We start from the raw sequence: 18,116 nt of genomic DNA, 5'->3' as shown, positions 1-18,116 counted from the left end.
TGTCTGCACGGATGACTGAGCAAGATTGCATTGTGGTTGTAGTGTGTCTATTAACTTTGCATGTGTGTGTTTATTTGTCATGCCAAAGGCTGTCTAAACTAAAAGCCATTTGTTTTATTTAGTAAATAAGGGTTTACTCCCACTACTTCAGTTAATTAACTAGCGACATGAAAATCACTCAACAGTTCACACAGGTGAAGGGTGTCATCATTAAAACCCAGGTGTCAGGAGAAAAAAAATTAATTAAAAAGAAGTGTGTTATCAAGAAATTAGCTCTGACTATATTTGACACGCAATGTGATCAGGGCCACCCGTTCACTGATAAAATTATGCTTATAATGAAATGTAAATTTTAAAATATTATCATTGGTGGTTCTTAACCCGCTTGCTACAAGGGTGATAAAGCTAAGAAAAAGAAATAACAATTTAGGGGGAAAAGTATATTACATGCCCCACATGGATTAAACGAGGCCACGTGGGTACTGAATGGGCATGGGCTTGAACTGTGCTGATTTTGCAAGTCCAACATGAATTCAGAAACATGGGCCCTACATGTGAAGCCCATGTTAAATAGCTAAATTGGCCCTATTTAATGTCCATTCTGATCCCACTTAGACCCCATATGGGCAAACATATGGGGCCTACATGGGTCTCACGCAGTTGGGCGCCATCTGAAACCCAGTCAGATCCCACTTGAAGCCCATATGGGCAAACACAGATGGGACCACCATGGAAACTGCGGACAAACCCACTTGGGACCCATATTTGCAGCCCAAATTCAACCCTCCTGGGGCCCACATGGACATGCTGGCTGGGTAATGACGTCAGTTTGGTCAGCTAGAAAAACACCTCAGAGATTTTTTACACTCATTATTGTATTAAATTACCATTCTCTTCCATTATCACTTATCATTTACAGTCAATTTAATTACTATATGTAACGTGAGAGGCATCACTCGTAGCAACAAACCCACCACACACCAGTTCCCTTCAGCTTTATGAAGCTTCTTTTGGCTCATTGTTTTGGTTAATCTGCCTGGGACTTTACTTTGTGTTAGTTTCACCAATCTCAGCAACCCCTCCTCTGCATACCACCTGCCCAGAAACCAAACTGCTAAAAACCAGCTGTTGAATAAAATGGTGCATTTAGCTGCTTAAGAGCCAGATATTTAATTGGTGGAGATCAAAGCAAAACTAAAAGGAGAGTTTTTAATGGACTTTTGTTTGTCAGACTCTAAAATAATGCTAATTATTGTTCTGTATCTGCTGGATTCATACAGTCTGTAAGCCACTGTCCCCTAAAATGTTCACCACAACAACTTCATAAGCTAATAATATGCTTTGTTATTGTAGTCTGTACACCAACAGACATTGAGTGTTGGGAAAACATATATCTGTTGGGTATGACACCATACCATAATGTAAATGAACCAAATGAGCCGAACAATCAAAGAGTTTTTGGCTTCAGCATAGGTGCACATTCTGCTCATTCCTTTCACGTCTTTGCAAATGTTTGCGCTCGCTGAATACCTCAGAGACTGTTCATGTTGAGAATAAAAAGCTTTGATTGACAGCCACGTCGGCCGCATGGGGATTCCCTCTGCAATTGCCGGATTATCCGCCCCCGACATGCTGTTGCAGGGCAAAAAATAAATAAATAAATAAATGGGAAAAAAATAACACCCACAGTTTGGAGAATGTCAATCTATTGTCATTATTACATAACGGGAAAAATATAGTTTAGCATTGCACAAACACTTTCTGGTTGGGTGTAGAACTCAGGAATAGACGAATTTAGGAAACTTGGGGCTGAATTTGCGTCCATTTGTTAAATATTAATATTAGTGTGATGATCTGATTATGATGCATATTGATAATGTTTTCCTTGCTTTATCACATGCATCATTCTTCAGCAGAAGAGATAAGTTCAATAGTAGTGACACTAACTAAGTATGACTTGCCGCCTTTGTGAACTGTGCTTTTGGAGAATATACTGTAAATAGAAACATTTAGTAAAGGAAAGCTTAGAAGTCACTAATATGGCATTTTCAGGAAACATTGATGTTACTGCCAACAGTATAACCTTGTGTCTTTGTGTCACTGTGAGCATGAATCATTCTGCTAAAGAGCATGTGCTCCCCAAACAGTCTGAGAACAAACCCTGGTTAGAAGAAAAAAGCCATTTCCTCTTTAATTGCTGACAATGGTACATTTGTTGGACATGGCTGCTTCTGGAGAACGAGGTCAGTAACTCGATTTTTTAAGAAAATCCCCCACAGGCTGGTCACTGTCAGTCCACCATGATTACTGCACACACGACACACACAGTGCCACACCAAGACCTTCGGGGTTAGTTGCACGACTACGATGACAAGTAAATCATCAACGTATCAATCATCTCCAAACTGACACTTTTTAAATTGGCCCTTCAGTAGAGTCAGCTGGAGTGGGAGGTCTTTTTTTCCCTTTTTGATAGTGTTTTTAAAAGTGTAGCGAGGTGCACAAACACACTCTTTGCTTCGAGAAGGAGTGGGCTGATTGAAAACGTGCACCCCATATCAATACATACTTTTTAAAATGTTTGGTCTCACATCGGTGAGAAGAGATACAGGAAGGAAAGTGAAATAGATGAAAAAGCAAAAAAGCTGCTTGTATTTATTTGCCCTATCTGAAGAGGCACAAGAAGACGTGTTTCCAGCTGTACGCTCTGAGTGAGATCTCCATCAAAAATAACAAACACCCATGTTCAAATGACAGTAATTAGAGGCTGATGAGTACAATGGCAGGCCTGTATTTTCTCCACATACAGACTTAGCACAGATTCAGTATATTAGTATGATGGCCGACATGCAAAAGAAATTCAACATGAAAAGACTTGACAAGAGTGTGTGTACTAAATCTAAACTAAAATTAAACATTTAAATCATTAAAATGCATCGCCTCAAACATCTGAATGCAGCTGAAGCCAAGCTCTGATTCACAACGGGGGTTTAAATCTAGTTTTCTTTTTCTTTTTCTTCGTAGCTTTGCACCACCAATGCTAAAAGACACTTTGCTGTGCAGTGGAGGTGTCTAAAGGCGGCAGATATCATTACTGCATATCAATTTATCAGGATTACATTTCCTCCCTTCTCGGCTCATGTCTCCCAATTGGGTTAAAATGGCTTGATATTCGCCATAAAACATTATGCTTGTATGCCAAGTCAGCTGAAAGCCAGTTAAGTGTGAAGAAACTCATTTGAATTTCTCACGGAGACTGCCCACCCATGCGCAAAGGTTTTATATGAAATCCAGCAGGAAGCGTATGTTATAGAGAAAATTACATGACACGTTATCTAAGCTTGTGGTTAAATGGTCAACCCTTGCAAGGTAACACCAAATGCTGTGTGTTGGTGTCTTGATAGAGATAAATAGTTCACAGGAAGAGCCTTTTGTGGAGAAAAACAAGTGAGAAATGTGTGATTTTATCCTCAGACTCATAAAAATGATATCACAGTCACAACCCTGCTTTCTGATTCACTCTGACGTGACTCCTACTGCTTTATGTGCTCATGTTTCCTTTGTTTAAATCAAAGCCTGGTACAAAAAGAAAAGTGGTTACGTTATGACGATCAACTCTCTGTGTGTCTCTGTATGAATCTGTCCCGCAGCTCCTTTATGAAGGCATCGAGAGGACTCGGGCCGAACCTGTAGCCCACAAAGACACAGTCCATTATCAGGCTCATTAGCAGAGAGTGGACAGAGCAAGATTGATATAGAGTTGAGATGAGGAGAGAGAGAGAAAAAAAGCAAGATGAAAAGAGATTAGCAAAGAGAGAGAGAGACAAAGGAGGAGACCGGACATGTAAAAGTAATTAATTATAGATGTAGGTTCGTTTAAGGACATACAAGTGGGGATAACTATTGTATGAAAGATAAATCTACATCAAGAAGACTCAAAAAAACACAAAAATAATCCTCACACTATACAAAAAATACAAAAATCCCTTTTTACTTCTTTGAATAAGTAAACAAATAACGGCCCATATACCCAGAGGGTCACTCAGGAGTTATATATCTTCATATAGCCGTATATCTTCAAAAGATTCTTCAGCTAATTCTAATTAATCCTTTAGGATAATTACGTTTTATCGCCTATGTGTCTGCACAACCAGAGCACTCAGGGAACTGCCTCACACAGCATATGGCATATTACATTTTCACACAGTATCACTTTCGGTAATAATCGTGACACTAAAAATTAATGCATGTTTCCCCCGAATAATTGCGTCTATAATTATGACTACACTTGCAAATGTACATGACCTCTTACACCCACGTTAGTTTTTACAATATGTACTGTACGGTATGCGTATGGGTGTAATTTGCCGCTGCCACTGTGTGAAAAAACAATGTGTTTGCGCCACCTTTTAAAGAATTAATAAACAGTCTTTTTTTTATCATCTTCAACACCACACATGACATTTCAGTTAAACTAATGAGATTTGAAAATGTTTTCTAAAGAAGAAGTTTCAAAGAACAGTAACGTGAACAGGATATGTGCTTGTTGTCATGGCGATCATGTTGGTAACACCATTAGAAGTACTTAGTTCATAGGGAGTTGTTATCTTTTTTGGTTATTTACTGCACTAGACAACTTTCTACTCTCTTTGCATTAACTTATCATTATGAAGTAAGTATTGATTGCATAATGTAATGACTACAGAGTAATGACGTTTAGATTGGTTCCCTATAAGCCTTGGTTTCACTGTGCAGTCTCCCAGGAAAATGAATGCTCTATTTAAGACACAAACTAAGAACATTAACCAGTGTGCAACCAAAAGAAGAAGAGGATAGCACTTGTGTCTTCCCAAGTAGCCAAATCTCATAATTTGTTAGGTGGCCAGCCTGTTTCTATTCTCTTACTGCTTCATGATAAAAGTGGAATACTGCACGGGCAAATCTGATGACACAATACTTATATCTGTGTTTTAAGGCTGGGCAATATATTCATGATATTTTATAGATATCACCTTAGATTTTGTATATCGTAATATTGTGATATGGAATAAGTGTTGTTCTTTTCCTGCTTTTAAAGGCTGCATTACAGTAAAAATGTAATTTTATAAGCTGTTCTATTATCTGCCTTTATCCGCTTAATTATTATACCCACATTACTGATGATTATTAATCAGAAATCTGATGGTGTATATTCTATGAAAGCACCGATAGTCATCCCTATAATAAAGTCAAAATATCGATATCGAGGTATTTGGTGAAAAATATTGTGATATTTGATTCTGCACATATCGCCCAGCTCTACTGTGTATGTTACATTTTAGTTGCATTGTATAAACTTCTCTTTTAATTTCTAGACAGCTTTCAACAAGTGATGCATTGAAGGTGAAATGTAAAGGTCAGTTAGAAAGCACTAAACCTGAGAATTGTTTTCCCAACCTTACAAAAATCCTATAAGCATTTGCAGCTCAACCTCTATCTCTGTCTTCTTGCATCATTACCACCAACATTAATTACAAATCCAAATCAATTCCAAAACCCAGTCAGGCCCAAAATATGTCTGTCCTCTACAGATTATGGAAATCCATTCAAAGGGCAGATGTTGCCTCAAGGTTAGTGAAATGGCTTGTAACTGGTAACTGGTCCCAGATCAATTCTCTGACCTTCATTACCACAGTTGATGCACCCTTGAGCAAAACACTCAATCTCCATCTGCTCCACTGGGCCTGTTCGGGTCAGACTGAGAGACGCATTTTGGCTTACTGTGATTTAAAAAACACATGTTGTGGTCAAAGGTAGAAATGTTTATGTCTGCAGCAATAGCAGTCTTGCTTAGAATGTGTATCCATAAAGAGGGCAAGAGACTGTCCTCCCAAGAAAAACAACACAATAAGTCGTAAAATCAATCAATTGCCCAAAAAACAACCTATAGTTTGAAGCTATCGATCGGTCGTAGCAGTTCAGATGATTGAAGATAAATTTCTACAATCTAAGGAAGAGTGGTGGATAGAGGCATTAATCCAATAGTGATCGTCCCCTTAAGCCTTAACACTGTGGTTATTATTGTTGCCATGGTGAAGGAGGTCACCTAACTTAAAGAAAATACTAGGTTTAACCCGCACCACATGGATCTGGCCTAAATCTAACCTTAACCTTAAACACAGTAAGGAAAAAGTTTGGAGAGTCAAATGACATATCTGGTTGTTTAATTTGGAGGACTTGTTGACAGCTTAATGTGGATTATGATTGCTTCACCTTTATCTTAAAGTGTTTTTTTAGTAGGATTAGATGAATTAAAACTGTAATCACTTAATTTTCCATTATTTGTTTATGAAAAGGAAAAGTAAGTTAAAGAGAAGACAAATCTATAATTTTAACTCTCTATAGTTCAGTATCGGTTGCCTGACTCTGTGTATCTGTACATGCATCCTGCACAAATACTCTGCAGTATATACAGATTTATTATCCAGTGTTATTTTCTGTTGACACACAGACGTTTGTCCTCTATGGGAATGTTTGCATGTTTGTCCAGTAGATGTGTAAAAGGCTCATCTGCAGGCTGATCTGGTTTGTACTGTTGTGGTTTACTGTTCCCACAGCATTCCTCCAACGTGCTTTGGTTTTCAACCGAGCGGGAGAGATCTGTCGCATCCCCCTGATTATAATCCTGTGTGTGTGTGTGCTTGGATTTATTCATCAGTATGTCTCTGGGTTTGAATCTGATGTTGTTGTCCCGCTTGTGCACCGGTGTTCACGTATATACGTGTGATGCCTCCCAATTTTGTGTGTTTCTGTGTGTGTGTGTGTGTGTGTGTGTGTGTGTGTGTGTGTGTGTGTGTGTGTGTGTGTGTGTGTGTGTGTGTGTGTGTGTGTGTGTGTGTGTGTGTTTCTGTGTGTGTTTCTGTGTGTGTGTCTTTATCAGCATCATATTGTTTTATGTCTTACATCTACATCTACACGCCTACACACACACACACACACACACACACACACACATACACATACATACATACACACACACACACACACACACACACTTTATCATCTAATGCCAGTTAAAGCTGACAAGTAAGGTCTGAGGTCCACCCCATTCTCTTGTTGCTGCTCTCTCTCTCTCTGTCTTTCTCACCACAACAAAGCAAACACTGAAACACACACCCGCGCACACACACACAAACACACACACACACACACACACACACACACACACACACACACACACACACCAGTGTCCCTGGTGGCTGCCTGATTAAGGTTTCCATGCCCATGCTTTTAGATTTACTGTAATCGTCCAAGGAGGGAGGGGAAGGGAAGGGAAGGAGGGAAAAGAAGATTGAGGGAAGGAGGGAACAAGGGGGGGTAGAGAGAGTGATGGAGTAAAAGGAGAGGGGAGCAGTTAGGGAGCTGTGCAGGGAGGGAGGGAGGGAGGGAGGGAGGGAGTGATAAGGGAGAGCAAGAGGTGGAGAAGGAGGGTGGAATGACGGATGTAAGAAACGTGACTGTGAAAGGGAGTAGATGAGGGAGGTATTAAGGGGGAAATGGGGTAATAGAGGCAAGAAGGAGTAGAGGGAATAATAAATAAATGAAGGAATGAATGAATGGGGGTGGGGGTGAGAGAGAACGAGAGAAGCTCTGAGGCCGCCGAGGACAGAAAACATCTCCCATTAAACGGAGAGCAGCTTCTGCAGTTTCCGCCGGTCCAGAGTGCGGTGTGACTTTACAACCTCTGCTGTGAACCGCTGATGATATAACACCCAGTTTTAAAGATCAATTTGTCACTTTTCATCTCCTCCTACACCTCATTCTCCTCCTCCTCTTCCTCCGAGGCTCAGGGCAGTGATGCTAGAGGAGGAGGAGGGAGTTGGGCTGGAGTTGCAGCTTCATCGAGACAAAGAGGTGAGAAAGCTGACTTCTATTTAAGACCACTTTTGATGATGTCATCTGCAATAAATCCCCCCCCCTTTCCCGTGCATGGTATCCTGTCCCTGCAATAGGAAACTAACACACACGCACACACACATTGCTTTTACTGCCCCGCAGATTGAATCAATTCCTAATTTGTCCTGACTTTCCTTCCTACATGTCGCTGATAAGCTGCGGCCGATTGCTTTAAAACTTTGGTCCTGGACCTCCAGTGGTCCTTGAAATGGTTCTCTAGGGTCCGCATAAAAAAAGAAGGAAACCTCAACTTCAATTTGATTTTATTCACTACAAGTTAAAGGACCAGATGTTTTTTCCCATGCTTTTATATCTTTATGTATACAAGACTGATTCATTACCTTCCATGCAGACATCGGTTACAGTACAGCTTCTCAATGATTGAATGTCTGGTGATAATTCTCTGACTGTCAGACTGTATTGTATCTTCTTTACCTTTATTTTTGTTTTACATTTCCACTGCAGTAGCAAACTAGAATTATTTGTCTTTGGACAACCTAATATCAGGTTTTGTGAGCCAAACCAAACATTAAGAAAACAGATTTTATAAATATGACCAAGTATAGTTTCTATTTTTCTAGGAATCTCTGAACACACGTCACTGCATTGACGACAGTTTCATGTTTTGTATGTGGGTTCCTGTTTTGTATTTTGCATGGCAAGCAAGATATACAAGATATACATTCTTACCAATTCTTTTATATTATTCCTCTGATCTACAGGTGGCAGTAACACTCCAAGAAATGCGAGCATAATGAAAGGGAAGAAGAAAACTAATAGCAAGAAAACATGGATACTATGTGTGAAAACAGTTTTTATCGAGTTGAGGAGCTCTTTTACTGACAGGTTTGTGATGCCCAGGTGCTCCTCTGAGAGATTCAGGAAGTGCTTTGTACCTGCTGTGGTGAAGTTTTTTAATGAACATTGTCGCTGACTGTCACAGTCAATGTTAATTATCATACGATGATGATGATGATCTGATTTTGAAGACTATATTGATGGATGTTTTGAGGATTGTGGTTATGTTTCAGTCCATAATAATGTTGATTTTGTATCATACAGACAAATTGATGCTTACAATGTTGATTTATTATTGTGCTGTCCTCCTATATTGAACAACCATGAGATGTGATTGTCTTTTTACCTGTTGTTGGTCCTACCTGATGTTTATTCTATCGGTATGATGGCACTTTCCCCCCTGGGGGCTGATAAAGTATTTTGTATCGAATCGTATTACCACATTTATCTATTGTAATGTGCTTAGCTGTGCTGTGAAATTACCACTAGTCAGTCAGACAAACAAGATGTTTTTTCTGTGTGCAGCTACTCTCTTGAATAAACAACCAGCATGGTATTATCTGACACCAGTGCAGAGTGCAGAGATGTGCCTTCCTGTATTTGTGCTCTAAAGTTTGTCTTCTGGGGGCCCTTGACATGTGCAACTTTGGGAACTTTGGACCTATGGCTTGCATATCAAAGACCGAAGGGGTCATGTGTGACAGAGACGAGTGCTTCCCTGGGGCCAAGCGAGACGACCTTTCCCTTCACTGTATATAACAGCCAGAATACAAATGTCAGCCTAGAAGGGAGCAGATGGAGTGTGAGTTTCTCCTCACAGCGCAGAGAGAGAGTGAGATAATAGCCCACAGCTAATCCACTGCACACTGAAAACTCATTACTCCTAAGAAAGAAACAAAAAAAAAGGAAGCTCCCCAAGATGGAAAGAAATACTCTGCTTAAGGTGAAGACCTTAGCACAATTTGCCTGGTTTTCCTCATGTGTGAAATTTCTTTTATGCACAGTTCAGCGTATTTGACTCGTCTTTATTGACAAGGAAGCTTTGTGCAAGCCCCTCAGTAGGTACCCGCCGCTCCTCAGGCCACCCACTAACACACTCACCAGCAGCGACACACCACACACGTCTACACACATGATAGACATGCGCCTACTGACACATACTGACACTATCAGCCTTAAAGCAACATACCAATATGTCTGTATACTTTACCCATTTCTTCTAGGCAGCTTTTGGTTTACATTTATTTCTGTACGATATGAAACTCAATTGGCACTTTTACTGTGTATTCTTTCATAACACACATCATGTCTGCATTCATTTTGCCAAAGTTATGTTGTGGCTTTTCCACCGCTCCACTACATTACCTCACAACAATGAAGTAACTTTAACAATGCAGAATTGATGGCTTACACAAGAGGCTGCTAATTGATCTTAATATCATATGGAGATTAACGGAGGCTAATAGCTGCCAATAATTATAATGTCAAGTAGAAATGGTTTTGATAAATGGGTTAACACATGAAAATCTACTTCTTTAAAAGCTCATTTTGGTTACAAGGAAATCCAATCCCATTTTGCAGCACATCCTATCATTCATGTATTCTTTTTCTTCCTCATATCAGTGAAAAATAGTAAATGTAAACCATTCTTTCTCGGCTCTAATATCATACATTTTAAATACTTTTTTAATCAAAGTATTCCTTTCAGAATCTGCCGCTGGACAGAGGAAGAAGAGCATCTCCAATCGTGTCCAGTGAAAATTTAAACATTGGCAAAGAGGAAGAAGGTGACACACCGCAGCAGCAGCAGTGTGACATCATGCAAACAATGATGAGCTCTTTCCAAATGCTAACACAAAAAGCTCACTCAGCTTCATCCAAAATGATTACCATATTATATGCCATGCACTTTTCTTTTGATTTTAACCAGCAGTTCACACAGCACATTTTACATCAAGCAATTCAAATTTACTGTCAGCGTTTAAACGAATGAGAATAAACTGGATTCTTGACCACAAAAACAAACAAAGATTACACAAAGATGGAGCTTCACACTCAGCAGTTTTCACCCAGCATCTGTTAAATGAAGTTGACCCTGTTCCATCTCACGCTTTAGTATCTCCACCTGCTGCACTGCACAGATTCAGTGTGACATGAGCTCAGATCCACTATCACCTCCCAAAGACTGACCTGCACAGAAGAAACAGTCACGACCGTGTGTGTGCATGCTACATTAAATCCTGTAATGGAGAACAGGTGGTCAATCAATGTATGTGTGCACTGTGCAGCTACTGTAGAAACCATGTGAAGAAAATAACATCTCCCATTTCTCTCCTACACCACAGTTAATCCATCTATGATGACATTAACTGACTGATTATTTAAATTAATCGCCACACCATTGATTACTAATCAATAATCAGAAACTCATTAGGGAAATTGTTTTTTTTCTTGCCATGCAGAAAGCCTGAAAAGGCTATCAGGGCTTTTTCCTATTCTGACTTAGAACAGGTTATATAAGACTATAGTTAGAGATATAATTTACTTTTTTAACAAATTGACTCTGCAAAGACATCAATTTAATCTAATCTGATATTTTGCTGTTTTGTTATTTTTCATTTGATTGGAATTTACTGAACATAGAGTTCAATGGAGAAGATGTTGCAGAAGTAGTTTGAAAAGTTTATTTGGGAACTTCAAAAGATGGAGACAAAAAATAGACAGCCCATTAAATCCAAGAAAACCATTTTGATAAGGGTGACACAGTGTGAAATATGAGTATTAAAGACCATAAAAAAAACAATTTTCTCAGTCAGCTTCTTATTGATCTTAGTGATGGGGTCCTATATAAACACACAGATTCCAGCCAAAGTTTGCACAGTTTTCATTCTCTCACCTTGGAGAATTTTGTCTGTGTTGCTTGGTTTTGAAGTAGGCATGTCTCAATAGGAAAAAAGCTGATTGCCATGCACCAATCAGGATTAGCAACATGTGATTTCAGTTGTGGGGTTGGTTGTTTATGTTACCTTCATCAAACTACATCCACATTATCCCCGATGAAGCAGTTAAGCTGAATTTTTCAGTGTTAAACTTACAACTTTTAACTTGTACAATTATAACTTAGAATGCTTTTCCCCCAAAACTTAAACTTAACTTGCTTATCCGATCTTAAAACTCAGCACACAAAGGAATTTCAGAGTGCAGAATCTACACAGGCTGATAATCTCCTGACCACACCAGACAGCAGCTGGTTGGATTCCCGCTCTGCTCTGTGCAAACATTCCCTGTAAGCTCCACAATGAACTAATCACGAAGCGGCGTCTCTCAGTGTGAAAACCACTTGGGTTCTTTCACCTTCCATTTGCACTATCTTCATATTCATACATGATAACAAGTTCATATTGCTTCAAAATTCATTACTCTGTTATAATAATCTCATGTCCGGGGAGTCACTGCAGCACAAGCAATTAGAAAAATCATTCACATGCAAACTGGAATGAAATTACTGAAGATTAGATTGTGCTTTGATGATCATTTTCTCCCTTCAGGTAGAAAATGTTTACTCAGCATGTCGAGATAAAAAGGGACTGCAGCGTCCAGTCAAGAAGCACCATCACAGCTTGATTAATGTTAAGACAGAGCCATGACAAAGACCTGTTTTAACACCTCTTGGTATAAGCAGACTGCACTTGCCGGAACATGAAATGCCCCTTTCTGCCACAGCGGTTAAGTCTACGTTACAAATCACCAGCCTGTTACAGTAAGCTGTACACAGAGTGCCCCAGGGGCCAACTGCGCCATGTGTGCAGCGAGCCAGCAGCAGATGAGGAGTAAAAAAACCTGCAAATAGCGCCAAAGCATACACTGGGAATGGGCGGGAAAGGGGGCAAAGGAAGTGGGAGGTGAGGAGGTGGGGGGGGTCGGGGGGGTGGATAAAAGATGAATTGACTTCCTCCACTGCAGCTGTCTAAAATTGAAGTAGTAATGATGTGTGAATTTGTGCAGCAAGACATGAAATTGGGAAGGGACTGAATATGAAAAAGTCATAAAGACAGAAGTTTTTGAGGAGGGGGGAAAAAGCTCCATTAAAAAAAGTAGATAACATCATCGGACTCACACTTACACACATACGCATTCACAAATCTTGGGGGTGTGCAACAATGACAAAACATCAAACTTACCTCCCAACGCTTGCTTCATAACGAAATTCATGATGATGGCTTTTAATTCCCTGCCTTCCTTATCTGAGCAATGTTACATTCAATTGTTGCAGAAAAGTAGAAGTCCTTTTTTTTGCCAGATCTGAAACAGAAAAGACAAAAAAAAGGATGTTTCACCTCATGAAAAAAGCTCAAATTTAACAGGAAAATACAAAAAAATAAACACAACAAAATAAATATACTAAACAAGAGTGACCATAATATTCAATACTGTAGCATTAAGTACAAAATGACAAACTCACTGTAGAGAACCAAATATATGCTTAATAAGAATATTAAAGGAATATTCTACTCTTTCTAAAAATTATATTTTATATTAATCTCCAGTTTAAGCTTGCACAAAGCTAAACAATCACATATAGGTCGACTGTATCTCTATGTGTGTGTGTGGCACGTTTCTACAATGCGCCAGCTGAAGGACACCAAGGTCAATGGTTCAAATACAACCTACACCCAAACGAGAGCTCAGAAAACCGCCAAATATCTCAAGTCTATGGACCAAATCAGCAGCTATGGCTTCTCATCTCTTTGCATATGTGGCGCTTTTTACAAGAATTCCGGACAAGCTGAGTGACGGGAGTATGTGTCACGACAATGAGTAATAGCCTCTCCTTTGGACCCGGAGTCAAGCGACTTTTTTTGAGAAAGTGCACGGTGCAAGTCCTCAGCTGCTCAGGACGGTCTGCTGACATGCATGTGGACGCCGGACGGAACCACTGCTGTGTATATTTTTCCTGATCATGTGGTAAAACTTTCCATCCTCCATTGGAGGGACACTGGAAACAGCCATCCCACTCCCGAAAAAGCTGCTCGTATAGTACCTACGTTAATTGAGCATCAACGCAGACTCGTGCGTGCTTGTGTGTTGATTTACGATGAATGTAGAGTAAAAATGTTCAAAAATAAATCGACGTGAATGTGCATCAGCGTGCAAAGAGAGAGAAAGAGAGATATAAAAAAAAGCAGAGACACACATGCACTTCCTCGTTTGATCCGAGGATGATTTCAGCACCACAGCGAGTGGATAGCTCCCCAAACCGATGAATTGCATTGAAGCAAAACGCATCAAACAGCAATTTACCTCTGTCCGGCGACTGGTTGAAATCCTTCTCTCAAACACACACACACAGAGAGAGAGAGACACACACACACCAGACAGGATCAGAGAGCAGAGCTTCAGCTACAGCACCCTCCGGAACGAAGTTATCCTGCAGCAGGCAACAGCAGCACAGGCTAATCTAACTGCTCGTCCCTTGCATCTCCGGCTCCCGGTGCTGGAAAAAAGGACGTCCTTGGTGCTTCCTCCCTACTGCCTGCCGATTCGTCTTCCTGCACACACACTCACTCTCTCTCTCTCTCTCTCTCTCTCTCTCTCTCTCTCTCTCTCTCTCTCTCTCTCTCTCTCTCTCTCTCTCTTCTCTCTCTCTCTCACACACAAACACACACACGTAGAAAGAGAGAGTAGGAGGAGTAGAAGGGGGGTGGTGGTGGTGGTGGTGGACTGAGGAGGGTGAAGCAGCTGCCGTTCACACCGTGATGGGGAAAGAGAGACTGAATCACATGGAGGGATGGAGAGATGGAGAGATGGCAAATTGGAGGGAGAAATGTCCCACTAGCGTCCCCCCTGACCGATAGGGAGAGATCAATTATTCAGCCCTGACGCTGGCTGCTGGTCGCTCCGTCCAACACCCCGCCTTTCCCCCCTATTCTTCTCCTTCTCTGCAACGAGGAGAGGGGTTCGGCTTGCACTTAAAACGATAGTGGATTTAACAAGGGGGGATATAATGGATGAATATGGTTGCAGCTTCATGTCTCTTGGCTTGTGTCTGATGTATTGTTTAATGTGACACAGATTCGGTTTGCATCCATGTGGTGCGATGAGGGAAAAAATGTTCACAAAATGTTCAAATGGGGATCATTTCATTAGTGCTAAAGGGGGGATTCCCGTGTGTTGGTGCTTAATAGTTAATGATGATGTTATTGTTCTGTAGTATATTTATACCTTATGGTTATATTAGACATATACATTAGACGTGAGGACAGTGGTGTGCACAGTTTCTGCAAGGAGCGTGGGGCAAAATGGAAAAGGGGCACCTTCGCTAGGTTGAGTACATTTTTTACCCCATAGGTCACATCAGTGGGGGGGCTTTTCTCATATGGCTTTCTGATGTTTCAAAAAAACAAAGATAAAGCACAGATATGACCTGTTAAAGAGAGCCGAAGTCACGTCATTTTCAACATTTCTAAATAATGACATTGGTTCTCTCCGGATACTCCGACTCCCTCCCACAGACCAATAACATGCAACTTAGGTTAATTGGAAACTCTAAATTGCCCGTAGGTGTGAATATGAGCATGAATGGTTGTCTGTCTTTATATGTTAGCTCTGTGATGGACTGGCGACCTGTCCAGAGTGTAGCCTGCCTCTCGCCCAATTACAGCTGGGATTGGCCCCCCCGCGACCCTCTAGAGAGGATAAGTGGTTTGGAAAATCAACGAATGAAAAAATAAATAATGGTTTATTTAGCATACAAAAAAAAGCTACAGCTTGGCAGTGGAGGTATTTAAACTGTCATTACTTGGTTTCCTCCATATCCATAGTATTCACAAACACATTTCCCTGTTCAGTTTTAATCTATACTGTCCAAAAACATCTACACTGTTGTCCTTCTGTCCAGATGTTACTACAGACTACACTTCACTGTCTTGTGATCTTGCCTCTTTTGTCGGACCATGAGGTTTAACTTGTGATGAGATAAGGCTTATGGGGAAATGGGTTTGTTAAAATCATAACACACTCTTGAGAAATGTTGATGATCCGAGGCTGGATTTGTATTTATTTGCATCATTCAAATTGTCAATAAGATTCAAAATGAGCTTTTCCTACTTCTGAAACTAAACTTTGAAGTACCAGTTTGACTTTGGCTCTCTGTAGCCCAAACATATCCTGGTTAAATAAAGATTTCAGAATAAGGGCATGCTGACCAAATATTGGTGCCTGCACAGTCTCTACTGTACATGCTACTGAACATGCAGACATTTTGGGCTGAAACAAACATTAAACCACAAGCAAAGCATTTTGCTATCCCCAAATTTCATTTGAACTGGATTGCTTTAAGTCCTGTGATGGGTCTTAATGTACCAACAATACTCAATAGTGTTTTTTGTTCTTAATCATATTAATTTAGCATGAACTAAACCCTCCAAAGATTAGTAATAAGTTAATTTATAATAGGTTTGTTAATGACTTTATTATTTGGCCATAAATTAAATGTATCCTATAGTCGGGGTTGGGAAGGTTACTTTGGAAATTTAATAGGTTACAAATTATTAGTTACTTTATTTAAAGTGTAACAAGTAATCTAACTATTTCAATGAATTAATCAAAGTAATGTAACTTATTACATTTGATTACTTTTCTAATTTTCTTTGAATGTTTTTAGCTGTTAGGGTAAATGTTCCCATGAAGCACCAAAATCTAAGTTCAGCTGTTTTCCATGGATACTGACATGATTTATAAGGGAGATTATTTCTTATAAAACAAGATGTATCTCTCATTTGTAAATGTATTCATTAGATCATGTAGATTTTGGAATATAAGATAAAGATTTTGGATGAAAAAAGTCAAACATCTGGCATGGGCTTAATTGGTACTGTGACACCATTTAAGCCGACATCATGACGTATTTACAAAATATTAAAAATATATGAATTCAGTAACATGTTAAATATTAAAAATTGAGGGAAAAACCCTCCTGAGCAAAATCTTACTGGTCTGACTTCAGATGTAACCCCCTTTATAATCATCAACATTTTCATAAGTAACTGTGACAGATTACAATTTTAAATAAGGCAGTTACATGTCATTAGTTACTTCCCAACACTGCCTATAAGTATAATAGAAGAGTTACATAAGAGGATATGGTGACAGTCATAATACAACAAGTGTTTTTTACTCTGCTGACAGAGACCACAGTTTCCTGTCCAGAGAATCGAACTATAAACCTCATAATTAACATGTTTCTTCTCTAGTCTGAAGGAAACCATTTCCTCACCTTCATTACCACTCAAGATTTGACCACGAGCGTCTCAACTGTGACTACAGACACTCTAATGTGCTGTCAGGTCTTCACAGGTTTTGATGATGATTAGGTGATAATGTGAGGAAGTGTGAAGCAGGATGGATCAGTGATTTGATGATTAAATTGACAGAAAGGGAAAAGATTCTTTGAAGGTTATCATTCATCGTTCTTACACAAACACTGTATCAGTATCAATAAGGAATGGTAGTGAATGGAAAATATGTCTGAACTGAGACTCATCCAGCCATGTGCCTCAAAATGCTTAGGAGGCTCTTTCATGCCATCAACACCCAGTCCCTCCTACCTCCACTGACTGAGACTCAAAACCATACACTATCACAGATATGTAAAGATACTCTATGATGAGGGTTTTCCAAGTAATAATAATAATAATAATGCATTATATTTAAAGGCACCTTTCAAAGCACTCAAGGACACCTTACAAGGCACATAAAACACGACAACAGTACATCAAACAATAAAAAACAGGTAACGTTTAGTGCAAAGATAAAGAAATAAATATGAATGTAACTATAAAGTGCATCAGTGCAACAAATAAACAAGAACGCGATTGCATAGTTAGTGTGAGACAGAGTATGCCACTCTGAATAGGGGCGTTTTCAGGCGGGATTAAAAGGTGGAAACAGAGTCCGAAGTGCAGATGTCTGGTGGGAGAGAGTTCCAAAGGCGGGGGGCAGATCGGCTAAAAGCTCTTGACCCCATGGTAGTTAAGTTGGCAGATGGGGCAAAGAGTTGGTTGGCAGAGGAGGATCGGAGAGTTCGGGAGGGTGTACTGCAAACACATTTTAAGACTCGTGGAGACCGTGCCTTCCAGTCAGCAGCCCCAAAACCAATCAAATAGTCTCCCAATAAGCTTGAGATCCTTGGATACTGTGGACTCAGTGGAAAAGCATCTAAAAACCCATCTGCTCAGACAGGCATTTTGGGTAATTTGGGGTATTTAATGCTTTAATTTGACACCTAGGTCTGTTCCCTTTATATATTCTATCTGGTGTCTTATCTTGATTTTATTTGATTGTATTTGATTTATTCATTTGAAGCACTTTGTGACTGTTGTCAG

The 18,116-nt window shown here is 39.9% G+C and overlaps 1 protein-coding gene across 4 annotated transcripts in view; it reads right to left on the bottom strand.

Annotated features, from left to right (window-relative positions):
* Window positions 1-14,242, bottom strand: part of LOC133986002 (complexin-1-like) — a 62,849-nt gene extending 48,607 nt beyond the window's left edge. Inside the window, exons 1-2 of one of the 4 annotated variants that reach the window (XM_062425763.1) lie at window positions 14,035-14,242; window positions 12,915-13,035 (exon numbers count right to left, since the gene is read on the bottom strand). In XM_062425763.1, coding sequence (XP_062281747.1) covers window positions 12,915-12,945 — 31 coding nt within the window. In that variant the 5' untranslated portion in view covers window positions 12,946-13,035; window positions 14,035-14,242. Of the gene's footprint in view, window positions 1-12,914; window positions 13,036-13,404; window positions 13,616-14,034 lie in introns of those variants that run through there. The other 3 variants (XM_062425766.1, XM_062425764.1, XM_062425765.1) reach the window with 3 other exon arrangements.
* Window positions 14,243-18,116: the final 3,874 nt, after the last annotated feature.

This window comes from Scomber scombrus, chromosome 9 (assembly GCF_963691925.1).
Source record: "Scomber scombrus chromosome 9, fScoSco1.1, whole genome shotgun sequence".
NCBI classification, from domain to species: domain Eukaryota; kingdom Metazoa; phylum Chordata; class Actinopteri; order Scombriformes; family Scombridae; genus Scomber; species Scomber scombrus.
Note: the sequence above shows the minus strand (reverse complement) of the source record. Positions and strands in the feature narration are given on the sequence as shown.